The sequence below is a fragment of the Oryctolagus cuniculus genome, chromosome 12, assembly GCF_051225735.1.
Source record: "Oryctolagus cuniculus isolate XC-2025 breed Fujian yellow rabbit chromosome 12, ASM5122573v1, whole genome shotgun sequence".
In the NCBI taxonomy this organism is placed as follows: domain Eukaryota; kingdom Metazoa; phylum Chordata; class Mammalia; order Lagomorpha; family Leporidae; genus Oryctolagus; species Oryctolagus cuniculus.
Window position 1 is genome coordinate 87,312,501 of NC_142878.1, and position 18,780 is coordinate 87,331,280.

The following is an 18,780-nucleotide window of genomic DNA, read 5'->3' on the forward strand; positions in this document are numbered from 1 at the left end:
CTTTATACCAAAACGGCTTTCATTAAACTGCTGCTTTGGATTTTACTTGGACTTTTCTTTGGTATTTATAGATATCCTATACAACTCCTTCATTTAACAACAGAAGAAATTGAGAACCAAAAAGAAAATGGCTCCCTTATTAGGACACAACATGGCTTATGGGAGAACTTTGGATTACTTGTATAGGCTTCTCACTTGCCTCTCTAATATTTATGAATATTCTAGTTATCCGCTGCTTTAAGTTCCTGGTGGAATGTGACAGGTTGTGAATGGTACTGTTTCAACACTCAGTAAGTTGTGTTATCTGAACCAGGAGAGGGAGTATATTAGTTTCATTGGACAGCTGTAGCAAAGTCCAACAAACTGGGTAGCTTAAAACCACCACATGTGTTCTCTGGCTGTCTGGAGGCCAGCAGTCTGGGTCCGTCAGCAGGGCCAGGCTCCCTCTGAAGGCACGTGGGAAGAGAGTGCCAAGCCTCTTTGCTAGTTTCTCGGTGCCTCAGGCATTCCTTGGCTTGTGGATGCATCTTACCAATCTCTGCCTTCATTTCCCCTTGGCCTTCTCAGGTGTCCCACATGCTCTTCCCTGGATGCATGCCTGTCTCTGTGTCCCCTTTGTTTTCTCCATAGGAACACTGGTAATAAGGTGTAAGTGGTTGAGAAGAGAAGTAAGGGTATGAAATGATTTCCAAAGCTTTGCTTACAGTTTGTTTTTATACATAGAGCGGTGGAGCAGGCACGGCCTCTCTCCTAGTGTACTCTCCAGCGTTGGTGCTTTATAAAAGCAGGCATTGCCCAGCCGGCTCACTGAAACTGAGCTGCACTGTGCGACCCTGCTGACCCAGTACTGCTCCTTCTTCCCCTGGTCCCTCACCCCAGAGCCAGTTCAGGAGTGTAAGCAGTTGGTAATTGTTGTCCTAGGTTTTCCTGTTTAGTGTGGAGAGGAATCAGTAAGGGAACAAAACCAACCCCAAACACCGTGGCCCAGCGCTGGCGCTGTGTCTGTCTGGAGTCCAGTGTATGTCTTTCAGTGCTCAGAGAGTCAATGGTGCCTTTATTGCCCTAAGTGGTCTAGGTCAGGACACTACCACAGAGAAAAACAGTTGCTTGGATTCCAAATTATGTAACAGTCAAAGGCTTTTTCATAAAGATAATTCCTTCTGGAAAGGGACATTTGTATGACATCAGACAGCTGAAGTGTCTTCCTGCCAGGCCCTTTGCCCTGGGTGAAAATGCTGGATCAGAGAGGTCAGTGTCCCCAGCACCAGCGGCGGGGCCAGGATGGTGTTTCTGAAAGAGCAGACCAAGCCCAGAGCTAGGCTAGGGTAGAACTACTTGTTTCCTTTTACATCAGTTGCTTCCTTCTCCTCCTGCTTGATACAGCAGGAGAATTGTTTGGTTTCGGACAGATGTGTGTAACTAGCCCAAATATTGGCATGGTAACAACCGATGAATTGTCAGTATCCAGTGCTGCTTTGTGGAGGGCATAAATGGAGCCTGGCTTTGGAACAGGGGACTGACTCTTGTCTAACTCAAACTGGGGCACCGCCAGCATCCATGGGAACATGCTAAAGTAGGAACTGGACCTAGGATTGCCAGTAGAGCTTAGAGATGAAACAAGTGTGTGTCCCTTTTATGGGGCTTCTGTGGCTTAGGAGACCTAGTTAAATGTTATCTAGGAGAGCACTGCTTTGGTTTAAAGGTTAACCCTCTCCTGCTTTATTTTCCCCCAGGGGACGGGATGAATGCCTATGTCGCCTACAAAGTCACAACACAGGTAAGTCCAGATGGCCCTGCTGATGACAATGACCACATTTACTTGAGATGGAGCAAGCCCACATCCCCTTGGGAATCTCCTCTGGGCCCGCCAAACCGAGCGTTTTCAGTATTGCTCCAGAGAGCTAACACATTGCATTAAGACATGTGGTGTGTCTCCTATAGCCCCATCTTTTTTTAAGTACTGTGCAGCTTGGAGTTAGTTTGGCAGATCGCCCCAAACTAAGAGTAATTACTTAATAATCCTATTCTGCTGAGGGTTCACAGCTTCTGTTTCTTTCTTGAACCTTTTGCCCCTCAAGTCTGTTCTTCCTTTCTTAGGTAATGTTAATGCACGCGGTCTGCAGAGGAGCATCATGGAATCTGTCTGCGTGTTTCTCCCTGTCCTATCCCCCACTTCATGCTTTAGATGCAGCCACTCGTCTGAGCTGTGTCTTACTTCCTTTCTGAAGAGTCTTTACATGTGTGGCCCTAAATAATACACTATTTTGCATTGGTTTTGACTTTCCTAAAAATAGCGTCATGCTGAAAGTGGTGCTTGCCAGACCCACCCTTGTTGAGCATGGCTGTAGGTAGTCGATTGTGTGAATATACCAGAATGTTTGCACCCTTGTCCTTTGGTGCACATTTTCTGTTATGAGTGTGTCTCCAGTTTTGTAACTATGAACTATGTATTTTCTTAAACATCTTTAGCACACACATGGGTTCTCTAAGGTAAAAAAAAAAAATAGTACTTCCCAGGTTTCCGGCACTACAGATGTGAACACAAGGAATACAAACTGGTTTTTAAGGTTATTTTTGCACTGGCAGTGTGTAAAAATTCCCATTGATTCACTTCCTTGCCAGCAGCTGGGGAGGCCAGCCTCCTTGGAGGCTGTGGCACAGCGGGTCAGCTGCCGCCTGGGACACTGGCCCGCCCAGAGCATCAGGCCCACCTTCTGGGCAGGGAAGCAGTAGATGGAAGATCTCTTTACTTTGCTCTTCACTTCTCCTCTCTCCTTTCTTCCATCCCCCTCCCTCCATCTCTAACTCTACCTTTCAAACAAATAAATAAATCTTTATCTACATCTGGTTGTGATGTAGACCAACCCTTTTTAACTAGAGGTCTCCTTTATGTGTCTGTCTACTACTTAATGGCCTGCCTCCTGTGAGCTTTAGGTCCTGTGACGCTGTAAAGCTTAGACCACTGACCTAATCCTGTCACTTCCCCTCCTAGAAGCACTCTAATCTGTCTTTGATTTGGCTGCTTTAACTCCAGTAACTAATATGTGTAAACAAGTCAGCAAAGGATGAATGGGTTATAGGTGACCACAGAATTCCAGCTTTAAACTGGGATTCAGCATTTGTTTCTTTAGAGCAAAGTTTGTTTGTTTTTTTAACCTGGGAATGAAACTACATTTGAATTTAATTGGTTGTCTTTATAATCCTGTGTACTTTGTGCATTTAAAATCATCATTCTGAGAATGGCTCCTTAGACTCCCAGACTGCCAAAGGAGTCTGTAGTTCAAAAAGGTTTTTGGGGGGGTTTGTTTTTTAAGATTTATTTTATTTATTTGAAAGTCAGTTACAGAGAGATCTTCCATATGCTGCTTTACTTCCCAAATGGCCACAGTGGCCAAGGCTGGCCCAGGCCAGAGCCAGGAGCTTCTTCCCTGTCTCCCACTAGGATGCAGGAGCTGGACTCTCTGCTTTCCCAGGTGCTTTAGCAGGGAGCTGGATCGGAGGTGGAGCAGCCAGGACTCGAACCGGTGCCCATATGGGATGCTGGCACTGCAGGTGGTGGTTTTACCCACTATACCACAGCACTGACCTTTCAAAAAGGTTTAAGAATCTGCTTTAGAGGAAGTGATTTGCCAGTTGACTAAAGGAAAGGGGTCTGGGTAGTGGGTCCCTTGATGTCATCTAGACGGCTTTCAAGCTATTCATTCTCAGGGCTGGTGCTGTGGTGCAGTGGGTTAACGCCCTGGCCTGAAGCCTCGGCATCCCATATGGGTGCCAGTTCAAAACCCAGCTGCTCCACTTCTGATCCAGCTCTCTGCTATGGCCTGGGAAAGCAGTAGAAGATGGCCCAAGTCCTTGGGCCTGTGCACCCACGTGGGAGACCCAGAAGAAGTTCCTGGCTCTTGGCTTCGGATCGGCGCAGCTCTGGTTGTTGCAGCCAATTGGGGAGTGAACCAGTGGATGGATGGAAGACCTTTGTCTCTCTCTCTCTCTCTCTCCTCTCTCTGTGTAACTCTGACTTTCAAATAAATAAATAAATCTTTTAAAAAATATATTAAAAAGATATTCATTCTCTATTTGGAAAGACATCACCTTGTGTTTTTTTCTGTCCCCAAGACGAGCCTACCAATGTTCAGAAGTAAACAATTTGCAGTAAAAAGAAGATTTAGTGACTTTCTGGGTCTATATGAAAAGCTGTCAGAGAAACATTCTCAGAATGGCGTCATTGTCCCTCCTCCACCCGAGAAGAGCCTAATAGGTAAGCTGTGGCCTGCACTCGTGCTGGAGTTTTCCCTCCGAATTCTGCCTGTAACCTGCTGACTTCTTAGTACATGAGACCACGTCCTATAGCAAGACAGACTCTTAACTTCAGAAAGAGACATTTCCAGTGTTTTCTCACACTTGAGATGTAGAGAAACAGTATCCTTTGACATGTTCTCTTCCTTAACTGTGATAGAGGCCTCTGGTTTTAGCCTCCAAAGTTTTCTTTGTTTTGTCTTTTTAAGATTTGTTTATTTGAAAGGCAGAGTGACAGAGGGGAGAGAAAAAAGGTCTTCTGTCCACTGGTTCACTCCAAAAATGGCTGCAACAGTCAGGGCTGAAGCAGGCCAAAGCCAGGATCTGGGAACTTCATCCAGGCCTCTCATATGGGTGCAGGAACCCAAGCACTTGGGCTGTTCGTTATCCACTGTCTTCCCAGGCACATTCGCAGGGAGCTGCGTCAGAAGCAGAGGTGCCAGGACACAAATCAGGCACTCGGATGTGGCATGTGGGCATTCCAAGCCACAGCTCATCCTGCTATGCCACAATACCCAGGCCCTACTTTTGTTTTTTTACTGATATCCAGGAATTTAAATGAAAGCTGTTCTCTCCAGATTGAAGCGTTGTAAATGGAATGGGGGGTGGGGGGGCAGACCTTCCTTGCAGTCCTGGCTATGTGTTCTGTATTCAGCCCGCTGGCCCTTGTTTTTAGAAAATGTAAACCCTGCAATTCCCAGAGTTTGGAACCTTCAGGATTTGGACCCTGATCTGAAAAGACTGCTGTGAAGACCCTTTAGTTCACGCCTGCCCAGGGCGGAGAAGGGGCCTCAGGTTGTGTTTTGTGGTGCTGCCCTTCACCTGCCTGTCCTCTTGTTGACTGTTGTGGTTTTTTTGCAGATTTATCTTTTTTATGATTATTTATGGTTATTTTGCTTGTCACACTCCATCCTAGGAATGACGAAAGTGAAAGTGGGGAAGGAAGATTCTTCCTCTGCAGAATTTCTTGAAAAACGAAGGGCCGCCCTAGAAAGGTAAGTGCCCTAGAGCCATTTTCCTGCGTGACGTACGAACAAGCGAGCAGCTGCAACAGGCGTCCTGAGGAGCCAGGCAGTTGAGTTCATAGAGAGGAAACTTGACTGAATTAAAGACTCACCCCTGGGGATGGGTGTTAAGCCTGGCTGTCGAAATGCTCCTTAAGATACCTGCACCCCATATTGGCCGGCGCCGTGGCTCACTTGGCTAATCCTCCACCAGTGGCGCCAGCACCCCGGGTTCTAGTCTCGGTTGGGGCACCAGGTTCTGGTTCTGGTTGCTCCTCTTCCAGTCCAGCTCTCTGCTGTGGCCCGGGAGGGCAGCGGAGGACGGCCCAAGTGCTTGGGTCACTGCACCCACATAGGAGACTGGGAGGAAGCACCCGGCTCCTGGCTTCGGATTGGCACAGCGCCGGCCGTAGCGGCCATTAAGGGAGTGAACCAACGGAAGGAAGGCCTTTGTCTCTGTCTCTGTCTCTCTCTCAGTCTAACTCTGCCTGTCAAAAAACAAACAAACAAAACACAACGAAAAAGATCCCTGCACCCCATATTGGAGTACTTGGGTTCAGTGCCCTGCTCTGGCTCTTGACTCCAGCTTCCTGTTAATGCAGGCAGTGGGAGGTGGTGATGTTGGCTCAAGTCACTGATTTCCTGCCCACTCACATGGGATGAGTTCCTAGCTTCCAGCTTTGGCCTGGCCCAGTCCTGGGCACTGAAGGCATTTGGAGAGTGAACCAGCAGATGGGAGCTCGCACTCATTCTCATGCCACTCAAATGATTAAATAAAACTTTAAAAAATTTTTTTCACGGAGCCAGCATTGTGGTATAGTCAGTAAAGCCGTAGCCTGCAACATGGGCATCCCATATGGGTGCCAATTGGAGCCTCAGCTGCTCCGCTTCTGATTCAGCTCCCTGCTAATGTGCCTGAAAAAGCAGTAGAAGATGTTCCAAGTGCTTGGTCCCCTGTATCCATGTGGGAGACCCGGAAGAAGCTCCTGGCTCCTGGCTTCAGACCAGCCCAGCTGCAGGTGTTGCAGCCATCTGGAGAGTGAACCTACAGATGGAAGAGCTCTCTCTCGCTCGCTCTCTCTCTAACTCTGTCTTTCAAATAAAAACATTCACACCGTCATTGTCTCTGGGCTTTCCTAAATCTCTTAGCTTCCCACTTTAGGGATAGACCATCTTCTTTCCCCATCATGAGTGAGCAGTCACATACTCCTTGCATAATCAAATACGAATGGTTCTGAGGTCTCTCTTGCCAGTTATTTTTCTGTCCATCTTTGAAAATGTGAAGAATGTGACTTGATTACAAGCAGAGACCTATGTAAGTGCCTTATCTGAGGATACTTTGTGTAACAAAAGACATGGTGCCCCTGCCAGCACTGTGTGACTCCCAGAACCTTCAGGCCAGATGAATAACCAGATGATGACTGCCTGCCCTCTAGGTACCTTCAGAGGATTGTGAACCATCCTACCATGTTACAGGATCCTGATGTCAGGGAGTTCTTGGAAAAAGAAGAGGTTAGTATTGTACAAACTGAATTTTATAATTTATATCTGCCCCTAGTGAAGCTAGTTTATTCAACAAATATTTGAGCACTTAATATGCCTAATAGCAGACTGTATCCTAGTTTTCTGTGAGCCCCTAAGAATGACAAGTATTTTCCAGCCTTTTAAATAAAAGTAGCTTTGCCCACACTCAAAAGCAAGTGGCTACCGAGGTCAGACAGCAGCCTGGTTTTATCTTCCTGGATCAACAGTGGTCTCTTCGGGAAATTCTTGGCCTGTCTTTCATAGGTTACTGCTAGGCTTAAATTGAATGCATATTTTTGTGCCAGCAGCCAGTTAGCACAGACCACACAGCTGCCATGGAGCAAAGTGTTGATTCAAGTGGACAGTCTTTTAAAGGCCATGTGCAGGCTATTCATGATTTCGAGAAACAGGAGACTGCTCAATTTCCAGCAATTGAAGAATTAAATAAAATATATCAATACAACAAATACTTTATTCTCGTAAAAAGAAAGTATATGGAATTAGGAGTACATAAAAGCAAATAGTAAAATAATTATAGGGGCTAGCACTGTGGCATAGCAGGTAAAGCTGCTGCCTGCAGTGCTGGCATCCCATTTGGGCGCCAGTTCAAGTCCCAGCTGCTCCACTTCCGATCCAACTCTCTTCTATGGCCTGAGAAAGCAGTAGAACATGGCGCAAGTCCCTGGACCCCTGCACCCATGTGGGAGACCCAGAAGAAGCTCCAGGTTCCTGGCTTCGGGTTGGCACAGCTGCAGCCATTGTGGCCATTTGGGGGAGTGAACCAGTGGATGGACGATCTCTGTTTCTCTCTCTGTAACTCTGCCTCTCTGTAACTTTGCCTTTCAAATAAATAAATCTTTAAAAAAAGAATTATAAAAAGTGAAACATGAGAATGTAGAAATACAGTTATAGAAACACGTAAGTCATAAAGGATGAAAAGAAATGCTAGGATAAAGCAATGCTTTATCTCATAGGAAAGAAAACTGTAAGAAAGTAAGTGATGGGGTAGGACTACCTGTTCTTTAATCTTAAGGTTTTTGTTTAATTAGCATGTAATATGCGTTACTCTAATAAAGAAAATGGTACTAAATATATGGGATTTTTTTCTTCATGAAATATTTTAATTAAAAATTCTGTCAGGGTGGTGCTTGGCCAACCAGTTAAGATGCTGCTTGGGGGCCGGTGCCGTGGCTCACTTGGCTAATCCTCCACCTGCGGCGCCAGAATCCCATATGGGCACCGAGTTCTAGTCCCGGCTGCTCCTCTTCCAGTCCAGCTCTCTGCTGTGGCTTGGGAGTGCAGTGGAGGATGGCTCAAGTGCTTGGGCCCTGCACCCCATGGGAGACTGGGAGGAAGCACCTGGCTCCTGGCTTTGGATTGGCCTAGCTCCGGCCGTAGTGGCCATTTGGGGGGTGAACTAACGTAGGGAAGACCTTTCTCTCTGTCTCTCCCTCTCACTGTCTGTCACTCTACCTGTCAAATAAATAAATAATATTAAAAAAAAAAAAAAAAAAAAGATGCTGCTTGGGACATCTGCATCCAGAGTCCTAGCTCTTTTCCTGACTCCAGCTTCCTGCTGACGTGTGCTGTGGGAGGCAGCAGTGATGACTGGAGTAGTTGGATCCTTGCCACTCAAATGGGAGACCTGGATTGAGTTCCAGGCTCCTGGCTTTGGCCAGGCCCAGGCCTAGCTATTGTAGGCATTTGGGGAATGAACCAGTAAATGAGATATCCCTCTCTCCAGTAAATTTTTAAAAATTTTTCACTGCCAAATTGCTTAAATCTCTTAATTCCTCTCCTGGGTATTCTTAAATCCAATCTTTGTTTTTGCCTTTTCTTCCTTCCTACCCTGAGAGCACCGTGGACACTGTGGGCTGGGTAATTCTTTGTCACCGGCTCTGTCCTGTGCTCTATAGGCTGTCTGGGCAGAGTCCCTGGCCTCATTCACCAGATGCCAGTGATGCCCTCTCCCCAGTGGTAACCACGAAAATCATCTCCAGACAGTGTCAGAGGCTTCCCAGGGGTCGAAATGGCCCCAAGTTGAGAACTGCTGTCCCGGAGTCCAGAGCACTGAGGTCTGACTTTAAGCATGGTTCCATACCCTGCATTCCTCAGTGTCCTGTGCACGCCTTGGGGAAGCAGGGTAAGATGAACCCAGTCAAATTATTGCTAAGGATTCAGCAGGCCTGGTCTAGCTAGGTCATCCCCAACAGTTGTCTGAATTAGAATAAATACTGCTCCAATCCGTGGACATTTTTCCACTGAGGAAGATCTAAATGGAGCCCCAGCACAACTTCAAAGCCTGTGAGGACTTTCCAGTCCAGTTGAGTGCAAAGATGTTAGTCCAGAGGAACGTCTGACTTTGAACACAAGCATGCTTGGTATTTAAGCAGCTCGTGCCTGAGTGGGTAGACAGTTCAGGGTAAGGTCGTCTGCCCCTGACATTCCCAGTCAGCTTTCCTTCACACAGTAGCAAAGGCAGACATTTGGTTGTTTCTCTCTAACATGGTAGTTTTCCTTTCTGCACTTACCATTTGTGGATTCTTGCAACTGCCTTCGGGTACAACCACCTACAATTCAGATAATGTGTTTGGCAAGTTTGGGGCATATATAATGGGTACTGGGCCTTCTGAACCTGAAAGAGGGGCAGCAGATAACTTGCCCTGCCCGACGTTGGTCTTGCAGCTGCCACGCGCCTCGGGTACCCAGACCCTGAGTGGGGCTGGCCTCCTCAAGATGTTTAACAGAGCCACGGACGCGGTCAGCAAGATGACCATCAAGATGAACGAGTCAGACTTTGTGAGTAGCCCTTGTCCCCTTGTCCCCTTGTCCCCCTGCCTCTCAGGCTTAGGTGTAGATGAGAAGCCCTGAGGAGTGCTGCGGTCAGAGACGTCCCTTTTTTAAAAAACTGCTAAGGAAAGACTGGTCTGCACCACCCGAGTAACCCCCACTAAAAGCCCTGGGCTTGTGTGTTTCAGTGGTTTGAGGAGAAGCTCCAGGAGATAGAGTGTGAGGAGCAGCGCTTACGGAAACTGCATGCTGTTGTAGAAACTCTAGTCAACCATAGGAAAGGTAACAACCTCTGCGATGTGCTTGGAGCCGGGGGAGGTGGCTGTCTCCAGTGAGCTGGAGAAGGGAGGGCGTGCTGTTCCCGAGCCTCAGCCATCCACACCGACTTCTCCACCTACCTGGTCCTTGATGTTCTGATCAAAGTGATAGGCCCTGCGTCTCCTGGCAGGAAACGTGACTCAGCCAGCGTGGGGCTTGTCTTGTCTACCTGGGAGGGGTGCAGGGAAGCCGTCCCACATGCAGCTTGCCCTGGAGCATGGATTTCTGTTGACAGAGTGAGTGGTGGCTTGCATCCAGAATCATATCTCACGTCTTAGCTACCTGGTCAAACAGGCGATGCACAAATGCAGGGACCCATGTCTGTCTGTCTCCTCTCCTCACCCTTTGTTACCTTTCTCTGGTGAGATATGCTTCAGAGCTAGTGAAAATTTTCAAGTCTGAATGCCATCTTTCTCTGCCTTAAACATGTGGATAATTAGAAATCTAAACAGGCAGAAGACCAGAAGCATGAGGCCAGTCTAAGGGGTGGCAAAGGAGGACCCGGCTATGGGCCAGTCCTGGCCCTGGGGCCTATCGCCATGAGCTAAGAATGGTTTTCCATTTTCAAAGGGGTTGGGGGTGGAGGGTGAGGGGGCAGCCACAGAGACCATGTGTGGCCTGCAAAGCCTGAAACGTTTACTATCTGGCCCTTTACAGAAAGAGTTTGCCCTGCGTTAGGACACGCAGGACTGTGCAGCGCACACATGCTTGCTCTGTGCAGACAGGCTGCTGGTCACGAGCTTCAGCATGCACAACAGAGCATTCCTTTGGCCTGTTTGTATTAACTGTCCCTTGGTTCTCCAGGAATATTGGAGCTGCTTCCTCCAGGTAGGCCTCACCTAGTGAAACTTGGGAACACAGGTGCCTCTCGCTCCCGTGACCAGGCCACCTTCCCTTCACTTCCTTACTGCAGTCGTCTATGGTACGAGTGACTGTGTTGCAGAGCCCGCAGCTGTCGGCCACGCAGGGGCTTGAGCTGTGCCGTGCGAGGCCAGCTGACTCGTCCCTGTGCTTTGTGAGATCAGAGGGCCCTGTTGTCTTTTCTTCCTTCCAGAGCTAGCGCTGAACACAGCCCAGTTTGCAAAGAGTCTGGCCATGCTCGGGAGCTCCGAGGACAACACGGCCCTGTCACGGGCACTCTCCCAGCTAGCCGAGGTGGAAGAGAAAATCGAGCAGCTCCACCAGGAACAGGCCAGCAGTGATTTCTTCCTCCTGGCGGAGCTCCTCAGTGACTACGTTCGCCTCCTGGCCGTCGTCCGCGTAAGCTTCCGTCTCCTGTCCTCTTCCTCCTCCCCTTCCCAAGGAAGCCACATCCATTAGGCCTTGTAAGCAGATACAACTTCTACTCTGAGGAGCAGGTATCGTGTAAGCTGGCCAGGCCACTTACCTGTCAGCTACTTAATTTGTGAGGCACATGGAAGCCGGCGGCTGGCTTCCCAGGTGCCCCAGGAGAAATCCCCAAGTAGACTGCCCTGGCGGCGGGAGCTGGCAGTGTCCTCTGTGCGCCTTCCTTCCTTCCTTTTTTTTTCTTTTTCTTTTTCTTTTTCTTTTTCTTTTTTTTTTTTTTTTTTTTTTTTTTTTTTTTTTTTTTGACAGACAGACTGGACAATGAGAAAGAGAGAGACAGAGAGAAAGGTCTTCCTTTGCCGTTGGTTCACCCTCCAATGGCCGCCGTGGCCGGTGCGCTGCGGCCAGTGCACCACGCTGATCCGAAGGCAAGAGCCAGGTGCTTCTCCTGGTCTCCCATGGGGTGCAGGGCCCAAGCACTTGGGCCATCCTCCACTGCACTCCCTGGCCACAGCAGAGAGCTGGCCTGGAAGAGGGGCAACCGGGACAGAATCCGGCGCCCTGACCGGGACTAGAAGCTGGTGTGCCGGCGCCGCAAGGTGGAGGATTAGCCTGTTGAGCCACGGCGCTGGCCATTCTTTTTATTTTAATATTTATTTATTTGGAACTCAGTTACAGGGATAGAAAGGAGAGACAGAGAGATCTTCCACCCACTGGTTCACTTCCCAAATGGCCACAACGGCTAGGGCTGGGCCAGGCCAAAGCCAGGAGCCAAGAGCTTCATCCAGGTCTCCCACATGGGTGGCAGAAGCCAAGGGACTTGGCCATCCTTTACTGCTTTCCCAGGCACATTAGCAGGAAGCTGGATCAGAAGTGGAGCAGTCTGGACTCGAACCAGCTTCCGTTTGGCATGCCGGCGCTGCAGACGGCAGCCTAACCTGCTGTGCTGCAGCGCCAGCCCCTGTGGTCTTTTCCCTCAAGCAAGGCTGTGGCTGACCCACTGTCTTGGCCCCAGAGCAGTAGCTTCCTCGGCCCTAGGGTTTTGCTTCCCTAACAGTCAGCAGTGGCTTTGCCCTGGTAAGAGTTCTGCTGGCTTCCACTTGTCTGCCCCATGGACAGTCATGTGACTCCACGGATCCAGCTGGGCACTGCACTGAGGAGTGTGGCCAGGGGACCAAGAGGCATGTCACCACGGCCTTCCTGTACTGAGCACTCAGGGGACAACACTGCAAGCTGCCCTTGGCCGGGCACCTGGCTTCCGCATGGTCTCCCTGAGACAGAGGAAAGAACCAAGAGGGAGCCTGGCACCCATGCTGTCAGGGCCCGAGTCTGCCTCGCGATCAGGCTGGGTGAGCCTGGGAGTTGCAGCTGTGCCACTCACACCCCAGTGCCCTGGCACCCAGCGTGTCTCCCACTGGAGCGCGTCTGTATTGTGTCAAGAGTTGAATCGCTCAGCAGGAGTGGCCCACACTGCTCAGCGTCCACTCCCCTTGCTATTTGGTTTGCTGCTGACTGCAGAGAGATAAGTGCCTGGGAAAACAACCTGCAGTGGCGTCTTGGAACTGGTCAGACTGCTTAGGCAGGAGAGGGCCCTGTCTGGGGAGAGTGTTCTGTTAGGAGCATTGTTGGGGTCTCCGGATTTGACTCCAGGCACAGTGAGCCTGTGTGAGCCTGTGTGTTCAGGGGAGGGAAATCCAGCCGCAAGCTCAGTGGGCGGGGCTGCGGCGGCACACCTGGGAGCACAGAATGGAGAGGTGGCCTGTCCTCAGAGACCCCTCACAGGCCTGCCTGGGAAGCCGCGGCTGGCGGTGCAGTGGAGTGAGAAGCGGAGCCAGGCCACTTACTGAGAATGAAGCCATGCTTTGCCTAACCCCGTGATGCTGAGGTGCTGGCAGCGCTAACTGGTGACATTGCATTCACCAAGATTCAAGTACTGCTAGAGGCCCATCCCAGGAAGGCCTGGAAAACGGCAGGGAACTTGTGGAGGGGGAGCGAGTGGACAGAGCTGGGAGGCTGGCCCCGGCTGCCCTGGAAGCCTGCAGAGTGCAGTGGGGCACTTAGGCCAGCAGCTGCCCTTTGGAAACAAGGAAAACCAGCAAGTGGACTTTGAGAGCTCTTGGAGACCTTGATAGGTTTGAGCAGGTGAATGTACGGTAGGGATGACAGCAGTGTGTCCCCATAGTGCTTTTAAGATTTAAAGATTTGGCTGGTGCTGCGGCTCAATAGGCTAATCCTCCGCCAGCGGTGCCGGCACACTGGGTTCTAGTCCTGGTTGGGGCGCCGGATTCTGTCCCGGTTGCCCCTCTTCTAGTCCAGCTCTCTGCTGTGGCCAGGGAGGGCAGTGGAGGATGGCCCAAGTGCTTGGGCTCTGCACCTGCATGGCAGACCGGAAGAAGCACCTGGCTCCTGGCTTCGGATCAGCACGGTGCGCCGGCCGCAGTGCGCTGGCTGCGGCAGCCATTAGAGGGTGAACCAACGGCAAAAGGAAGACCTTGGCCGGCGCCGCGGCTCACTAGGCTAATCCTCCACCTAGCGGCGCCGGCACACCAGCTTCTAGTCCCGGTCAGGGCGCCGGATTCTGTCCCGGTTGCCCCTCTTCCAGGCCAGCTCTCTGCTGTGGCCCGGGAGTGCAGTGGAGGATGGCCCAGGTGCTTGGGCCCTGCACCCCATGGGAGACCAGGAGAAGCACCTGGCTCCTGGCTCCTGCCATCGGATCAGCGCGGTGCGCCGGCCATTGGAGGGTGAACCAACGGCAAAGGAAGACCTTTCTCTCTGTCTCTCTCTCTCTCACTGTCCACTCTGCCTGTCAAAAAAAAAAAAAAAAAAAAAAGGAAGACCTTTCTCTCTGTCTCTCTCTCTCACTGTCCACTCTGCCTGTCCAAAAAAAAAAAAACAGATTTAAAGATTTGTTAAAAGCCGGCGCCGTGGCTCAATAGGCTAATCCTCCACCTTGCGGCGCCGGCACACCGGGTTCTAATCCCGGTTGGGGTGCCGGATTCTGTCCCGGTTGCCCCTCTTCCAGGCCAGCTCTCTGCTATGGCCAGGGAGTGCAGTGGAGGATGGCCCAGGTGCTTGGGCCCTGCACCCCATGGGAGACCAGGAAAAGCACCTGGCTCCTGGCTCCTGCCATCGGATCAGCGCGGTGCGCCGGCTGCAGCGGCGGCCATTGGAGGGTGAACCAACGGCAAAGGAAGACCTTTCTCTCTCTGTCTCTCTGTCTCTCTCTCTCACTGTCCACTCTGCCTGTAAAAAATTAAAAAAAAAAAAAAAAAAAAAAGATTTGTTAAGCTCACCCTGTATGCTGCTGGGGAGTCAGGTTTGGTTTTTGCTAAAAAAAAGAAAGAAAAATTTGCCCATTCACAGCTGGAACTGGGCCAGGCCAAAGCCAGGAACTAGGAACTCAAGCTGAGTTTCATGGGTGGCAGGAACCTAATTACTTGAATCGTCACTGCTGCCTTTCAGGGTCCGCATTAGCAGGAAGCTGGAGTGAGGCCCAGAGCCAGGACAACCCAGCACCCTGATGTGGGACACAGGTGTCTTAACTGGCACCTTAACTGCTAGGCCAAATGCCTGCCCCAGTTTTGTTTTGTTTTTAAATATTTTAAAGATTTATTTATTTGAAAGAGAGAGAGAGAAAGGGAAAGGATCTTTCATCCATCAGTTCACTCCCTGAAGGCTACAACAACCAGGGCTGGGCCAGGCCAAAGCCAGGAGCCAGAAACTCCATACTGGTCTCCTGGATCTCCCACTGCCTTCCCAGGCACATGAGCAAGAAGCAGAGTAACCAGGACTCACGCCAGCTCTCCAATAATGGCATGCCAGAGTTGCGTGTGGTAGCTTAACTGTGCCACAGCACCAGTCCTGCCTGCCCCAGTTTAAAGGGTTCTTCCTCAGGTTGCGCTTCCCTGACAGCTCGGGACAAGCTAGGCCCTAGTGTGATGTCTTAGTACCCTGTCTGTTTTTCTAGTGCTCTGCACATCTGTACTTGTTATTCTCTTATGGGCCTTTGCCGCTAGGTAATAATATTGCATGGAGCCGGGACCATGGTTCCCTTCCCCCGTGATCTTAGCTCCTGGCTCACAGTGGCACTCAGGGAAGTGTGTAGACTTGTGGACCAACTGGCTGCGGGGCAGTGCCGAAGCCGTGGTACTGGCACTGGCGTGAGGCCGCCTGCTTTACACCCAGCCATTCGTGGCACTGGCCCGCTGGAGGCCTCTGCTTCTTTGCATCACACTTCCAGCTAGGCATGAGCACATGGCTGCGAAGCCTGCCCTTGCCTAGTCCTTTCCCAGTGCAGCTGCTGGGAAAGCCCCCCACCCAGCCCCCGCCCCCAGGCCGGGCTGGGGAGCATCTGAAGAGCTGGTTGCACCCCTCCCCACCCCACCAGGCTGCCTTCGACCATCGCATGAGGACGTGGCAGCGCTGGCAGGACGCGCAGGCCACGCTGCAGAAGAAGCGGGAGGCTGAGGCTCGGCTGCTGTGGGCCAACAAGCCCGACAAGCTGCAGCAGGCCAAGGACGAGATCACAGAGGTGAGGCCCCGCCAGGGCACTGCCGGCTGCTGACCGAGCCCTCGCCCCATGGCCCCTGACAGCCACTTGCGCAAAAGCCCGAGGCTCCTGGGGAAGCCTGAGCACGAGGCCTGGCCCGCCTCTTCTCACTGCAGCCACACCGCCGGGGGTCCTCCCAGGTGGTTCAGGTCAGCCCCTCAGAACTCCATGAAGTTCTTGAGGCTTCCAGATGTGGTGAGCACCAAATCCAGACATGGCCAGGGTCCTGCCCTCGCTCCGAGACCAGGCGTATCCTGGGGTGTGGCAGTCCCCTGAGGTGCCTGACCCAGGGAGTGCCCAGGCTCCGTGACAACACGGTGAGATGAAGTGATCCCCTCCTCTCTCTTCCCAGTGGGAGTCTCGCGTGACCCAGTATGAAAGGGACTTTGAAAGGATCTCAGCAGTGGTCCGAAAAGAAGTGATCCGGTTTGAGGTAAGCGAGGAAAGCCTGGCTGGCTGGCGGCGGCGCTCTTGTCCAGCCTCGTGGGTAGGAGGATGGAGTGATGTGGCAGATCCTGTGGACGGGCCTGGGCACGTGTGCGTGTGCACATGCGTGGGCATGGTTCCTGATGCACTTGGGTAGCAGAACCAGAGCAGTTAGACCAAAGCATGCCCATGTCCCTGTGGGCCTCCACCCTTCCTGCCCTCCCCACTCCCGCCCTCTAAGAAAGCCTCGCTCCGGCAGAAGCTGTTTGGCTGGAAATGGTCGCTATTCCAGCTGCTGACTCTGTTTTCTGAGGCTGTCTTTGGCCTCAGTCAGCAGCAGACGGCACCCTCCCATCACAAGGGGAAGGAGCAGCTGTCTGGATGGATGGTCAGTGTAGAATCCTGTCTCCCACAGAAAGAGAAATCCAAGGACTTCAAAAACCACGTCATCAAGTACCTGGAGACGCTCCTGTACTCACAGCAGCAGGTGAGTTGTGCCTGACCGGGCCAGGAGACAGGGACCCCGCTGTGCTGCCCCGACTTGACAGTGAGTTCATCTCTGAGGCCCAGGCCCATCTCTCCTCATCTTGGGACGCCGTATCATTTGAGTGGCCAACCAGTGGTACCGGCAACCGCTGGAGGCCCAGGCCGCAGTCAGCTCACAGAACAAGGGCCTCATTGTGAGGAGCTAACTGCGCCAGGCAGAGCAGTGGCCTCCACAGGGTACTCCCTCCGGGCCAGGACTGCCTTACACTTGGCACTCAAGAACCCATGCTTCCCCCATTTCCGCCCAGCATCTCACTGGGACCTCACTGGGAGTGCCATGGCTCTGTGCGTGCCCATGCCCAGGCCCTGCCACTAGAGGGGGCACTTGCTTACTGTCCCCCACTTCTTTGCAGCTGGCAAAGTACTGGGAAGCCTTCCTTCCTGAGGCCAAGGCTATCTCCTAATGGACCAGGACACAGAGCCCAGCTGTGTGACGCTGCCTTTTTGTACACTGTCTGCCTCCACCTCAATGGACCCCAGTGGTGCACCTGCCTAGGCCGGCCCTGGCCCCTCTGCCCGCCCCTCCACTGTGCCGTCCCCAGTCACTCTAACCGTTACTTCATTTAGCTTCCATATATATTTTCTTACCTGAGAGAATAGTTTCCTGCTTTAAGCAAAAGACCTAAAGTAGGTGGTGGAATTACGGGATAGGGGTGGAGTATTGATATAAATATATAAATACAAATGTATATTTTTCAGGATGTGGTTTAGGAACTGGGAATAACGTTTTCTGTTACTCCTGATGGTGCCATGCAAAGATTATGTAATAAAATATTTTAAAATCGGGTCACATGACTCAGTAGCAGTGCGCTTTGCTTCCGGCTGGGGAGCAGGGGGAGCAGGTCCAGGATAGTCCTTCTCAGGGGGCCCAGGGACAGCTGCTGCCCTTTGGAACTGGGCTGGTTTCTCCACCTGCCTGTCCCCGGGGGAGGCTTTCTCTTCTTTAGGGAAGGCGTTTTAAAGCTGGCTGTTACAGAGAGCAGCCTTTCTCTCTCACGCCTCTGTCCCTAGACTGCCTGATGGCAGGTCCCCAGGTGTGAAGGGCTGATAAGGACATGGTGCCTCCCCCGGCTGCCCGCCTCTAGATAGGGCCAGCAGGAGCACAGCCGAGAGCCCCGCGTGGCTCCGCTGGCCCGGCCAGGGGAGCCTAGAGTCGCAGCTCAGTCGCCACTGGGCCTCCCCGCAGCTGTGTCCACAGCGGCAGACGCGGCGCTGGCAAATGGGCTCTGGCCCGCGGCTCCGGGGCCGCCTCTCTCCCTCGTCTGTGGTGAGCGGCCCAAGGCAGGAGGCCGACGACCCGCGGGAAACGCCACTCAGTCCTCGGTCTCTCCCGTGTCCTTGTTGTCTCTGTAGAGCCTTCCAGCCTTCTGTACATGTTTGCTTTGACACAGTTGCAGTACTGCACACAGAACAATGACTGGACCAAAACTTTGTTTAGAGGCTCCTCCGCGGGGGGCGGGAGGCCCCAGGTTAGAGGTGTGGAAATACGGAGGAAGAGGCGGGCAGACGTAAGCGTGTTGGTAAAATGCACAGGAGAGGAAGGGAATAACCATCAGAGCCTGTTTGGGACTTCACGCCTTGCTGGGTTCTTGATTTTGGGGTGTTGGATTTGTTTTTGTAACTTTAAAACCTTGACTATAACTTCAAACTGACAGCGAAGTTGCTGGAACATCACGGAGAACTATGTGTCCCTCACCGAAATTGACGTTTTACCCCGTTTGCTTCTTGACTCCCTTTAGAGAGACACGTTGGAGGTGAGTCAGTCGAGAGTCAGCTGTAGACAGTGTACCCATTGTGCCAAAAATTCAGTGCCGTTATCAAAACCCAGAAGTTTAATAACACTGATACAGACGGTCATCTAGCCTGTCTGTCATTAGTGTTGTCAGTCGCGCGAGCCGGCTCGGTGGTTGCCTCTGTGCGGGACCCCGTGTGTCTCTCTCAAGGCAGGTGAGTCCTCGGCCTCCCCGCAGCTTCGTTACCAGGACGCCGCCCTGTAAGGGTCCCTCCCTAGGGCTGTCTGCGCTGGGGGCGGGAAGCTCACGG

The 18,780-nt window shown here is 51.7% G+C and overlaps 1 protein-coding gene across 2 annotated transcripts in view; it reads left to right on the forward strand.

Moving 5' to 3' along the window:
• Nucleotides 1–17,524, forward strand: part of SNX1 (sorting nexin 1) — a 45,262-nt gene extending 27,738 nt beyond the window's left edge. For both annotated transcript variants that reach the window (XM_002718154.6, XM_089310543.1), the window contains exons 5-15: nt 1,734–1,777; nt 4,114–4,255; nt 5,210–5,288; nt 6,734–6,809; nt 9,507–9,620; nt 9,800–9,893; nt 10,984–11,189; nt 15,604–15,747; nt 16,118–16,198; nt 16,607–16,678; nt 17,091–17,524. In XM_002718154.6, coding sequence (XP_002718200.2) covers nt 1,734–1,777; nt 4,114–4,255; nt 5,210–5,288; nt 6,734–6,809; nt 9,507–9,620; nt 9,800–9,893; nt 10,984–11,189; nt 15,604–15,747; nt 16,118–16,198; nt 16,607–16,678; nt 17,091–17,141 — 1,103 coding nt within the window. In that variant the 3' untranslated portion in view covers nt 17,142–17,524. The remainder of the gene's footprint in view (nt 1–1,733; nt 1,778–4,113; nt 4,256–5,209; nt 5,289–6,733; nt 6,810–9,506; nt 9,621–9,799; nt 9,894–10,983; nt 11,190–15,603; nt 15,748–16,117; nt 16,199–16,606; nt 16,679–17,090) is intronic.
• The last annotated feature ends 1,256 nt before the right edge of the window (nt 17,525–18,780 follow it).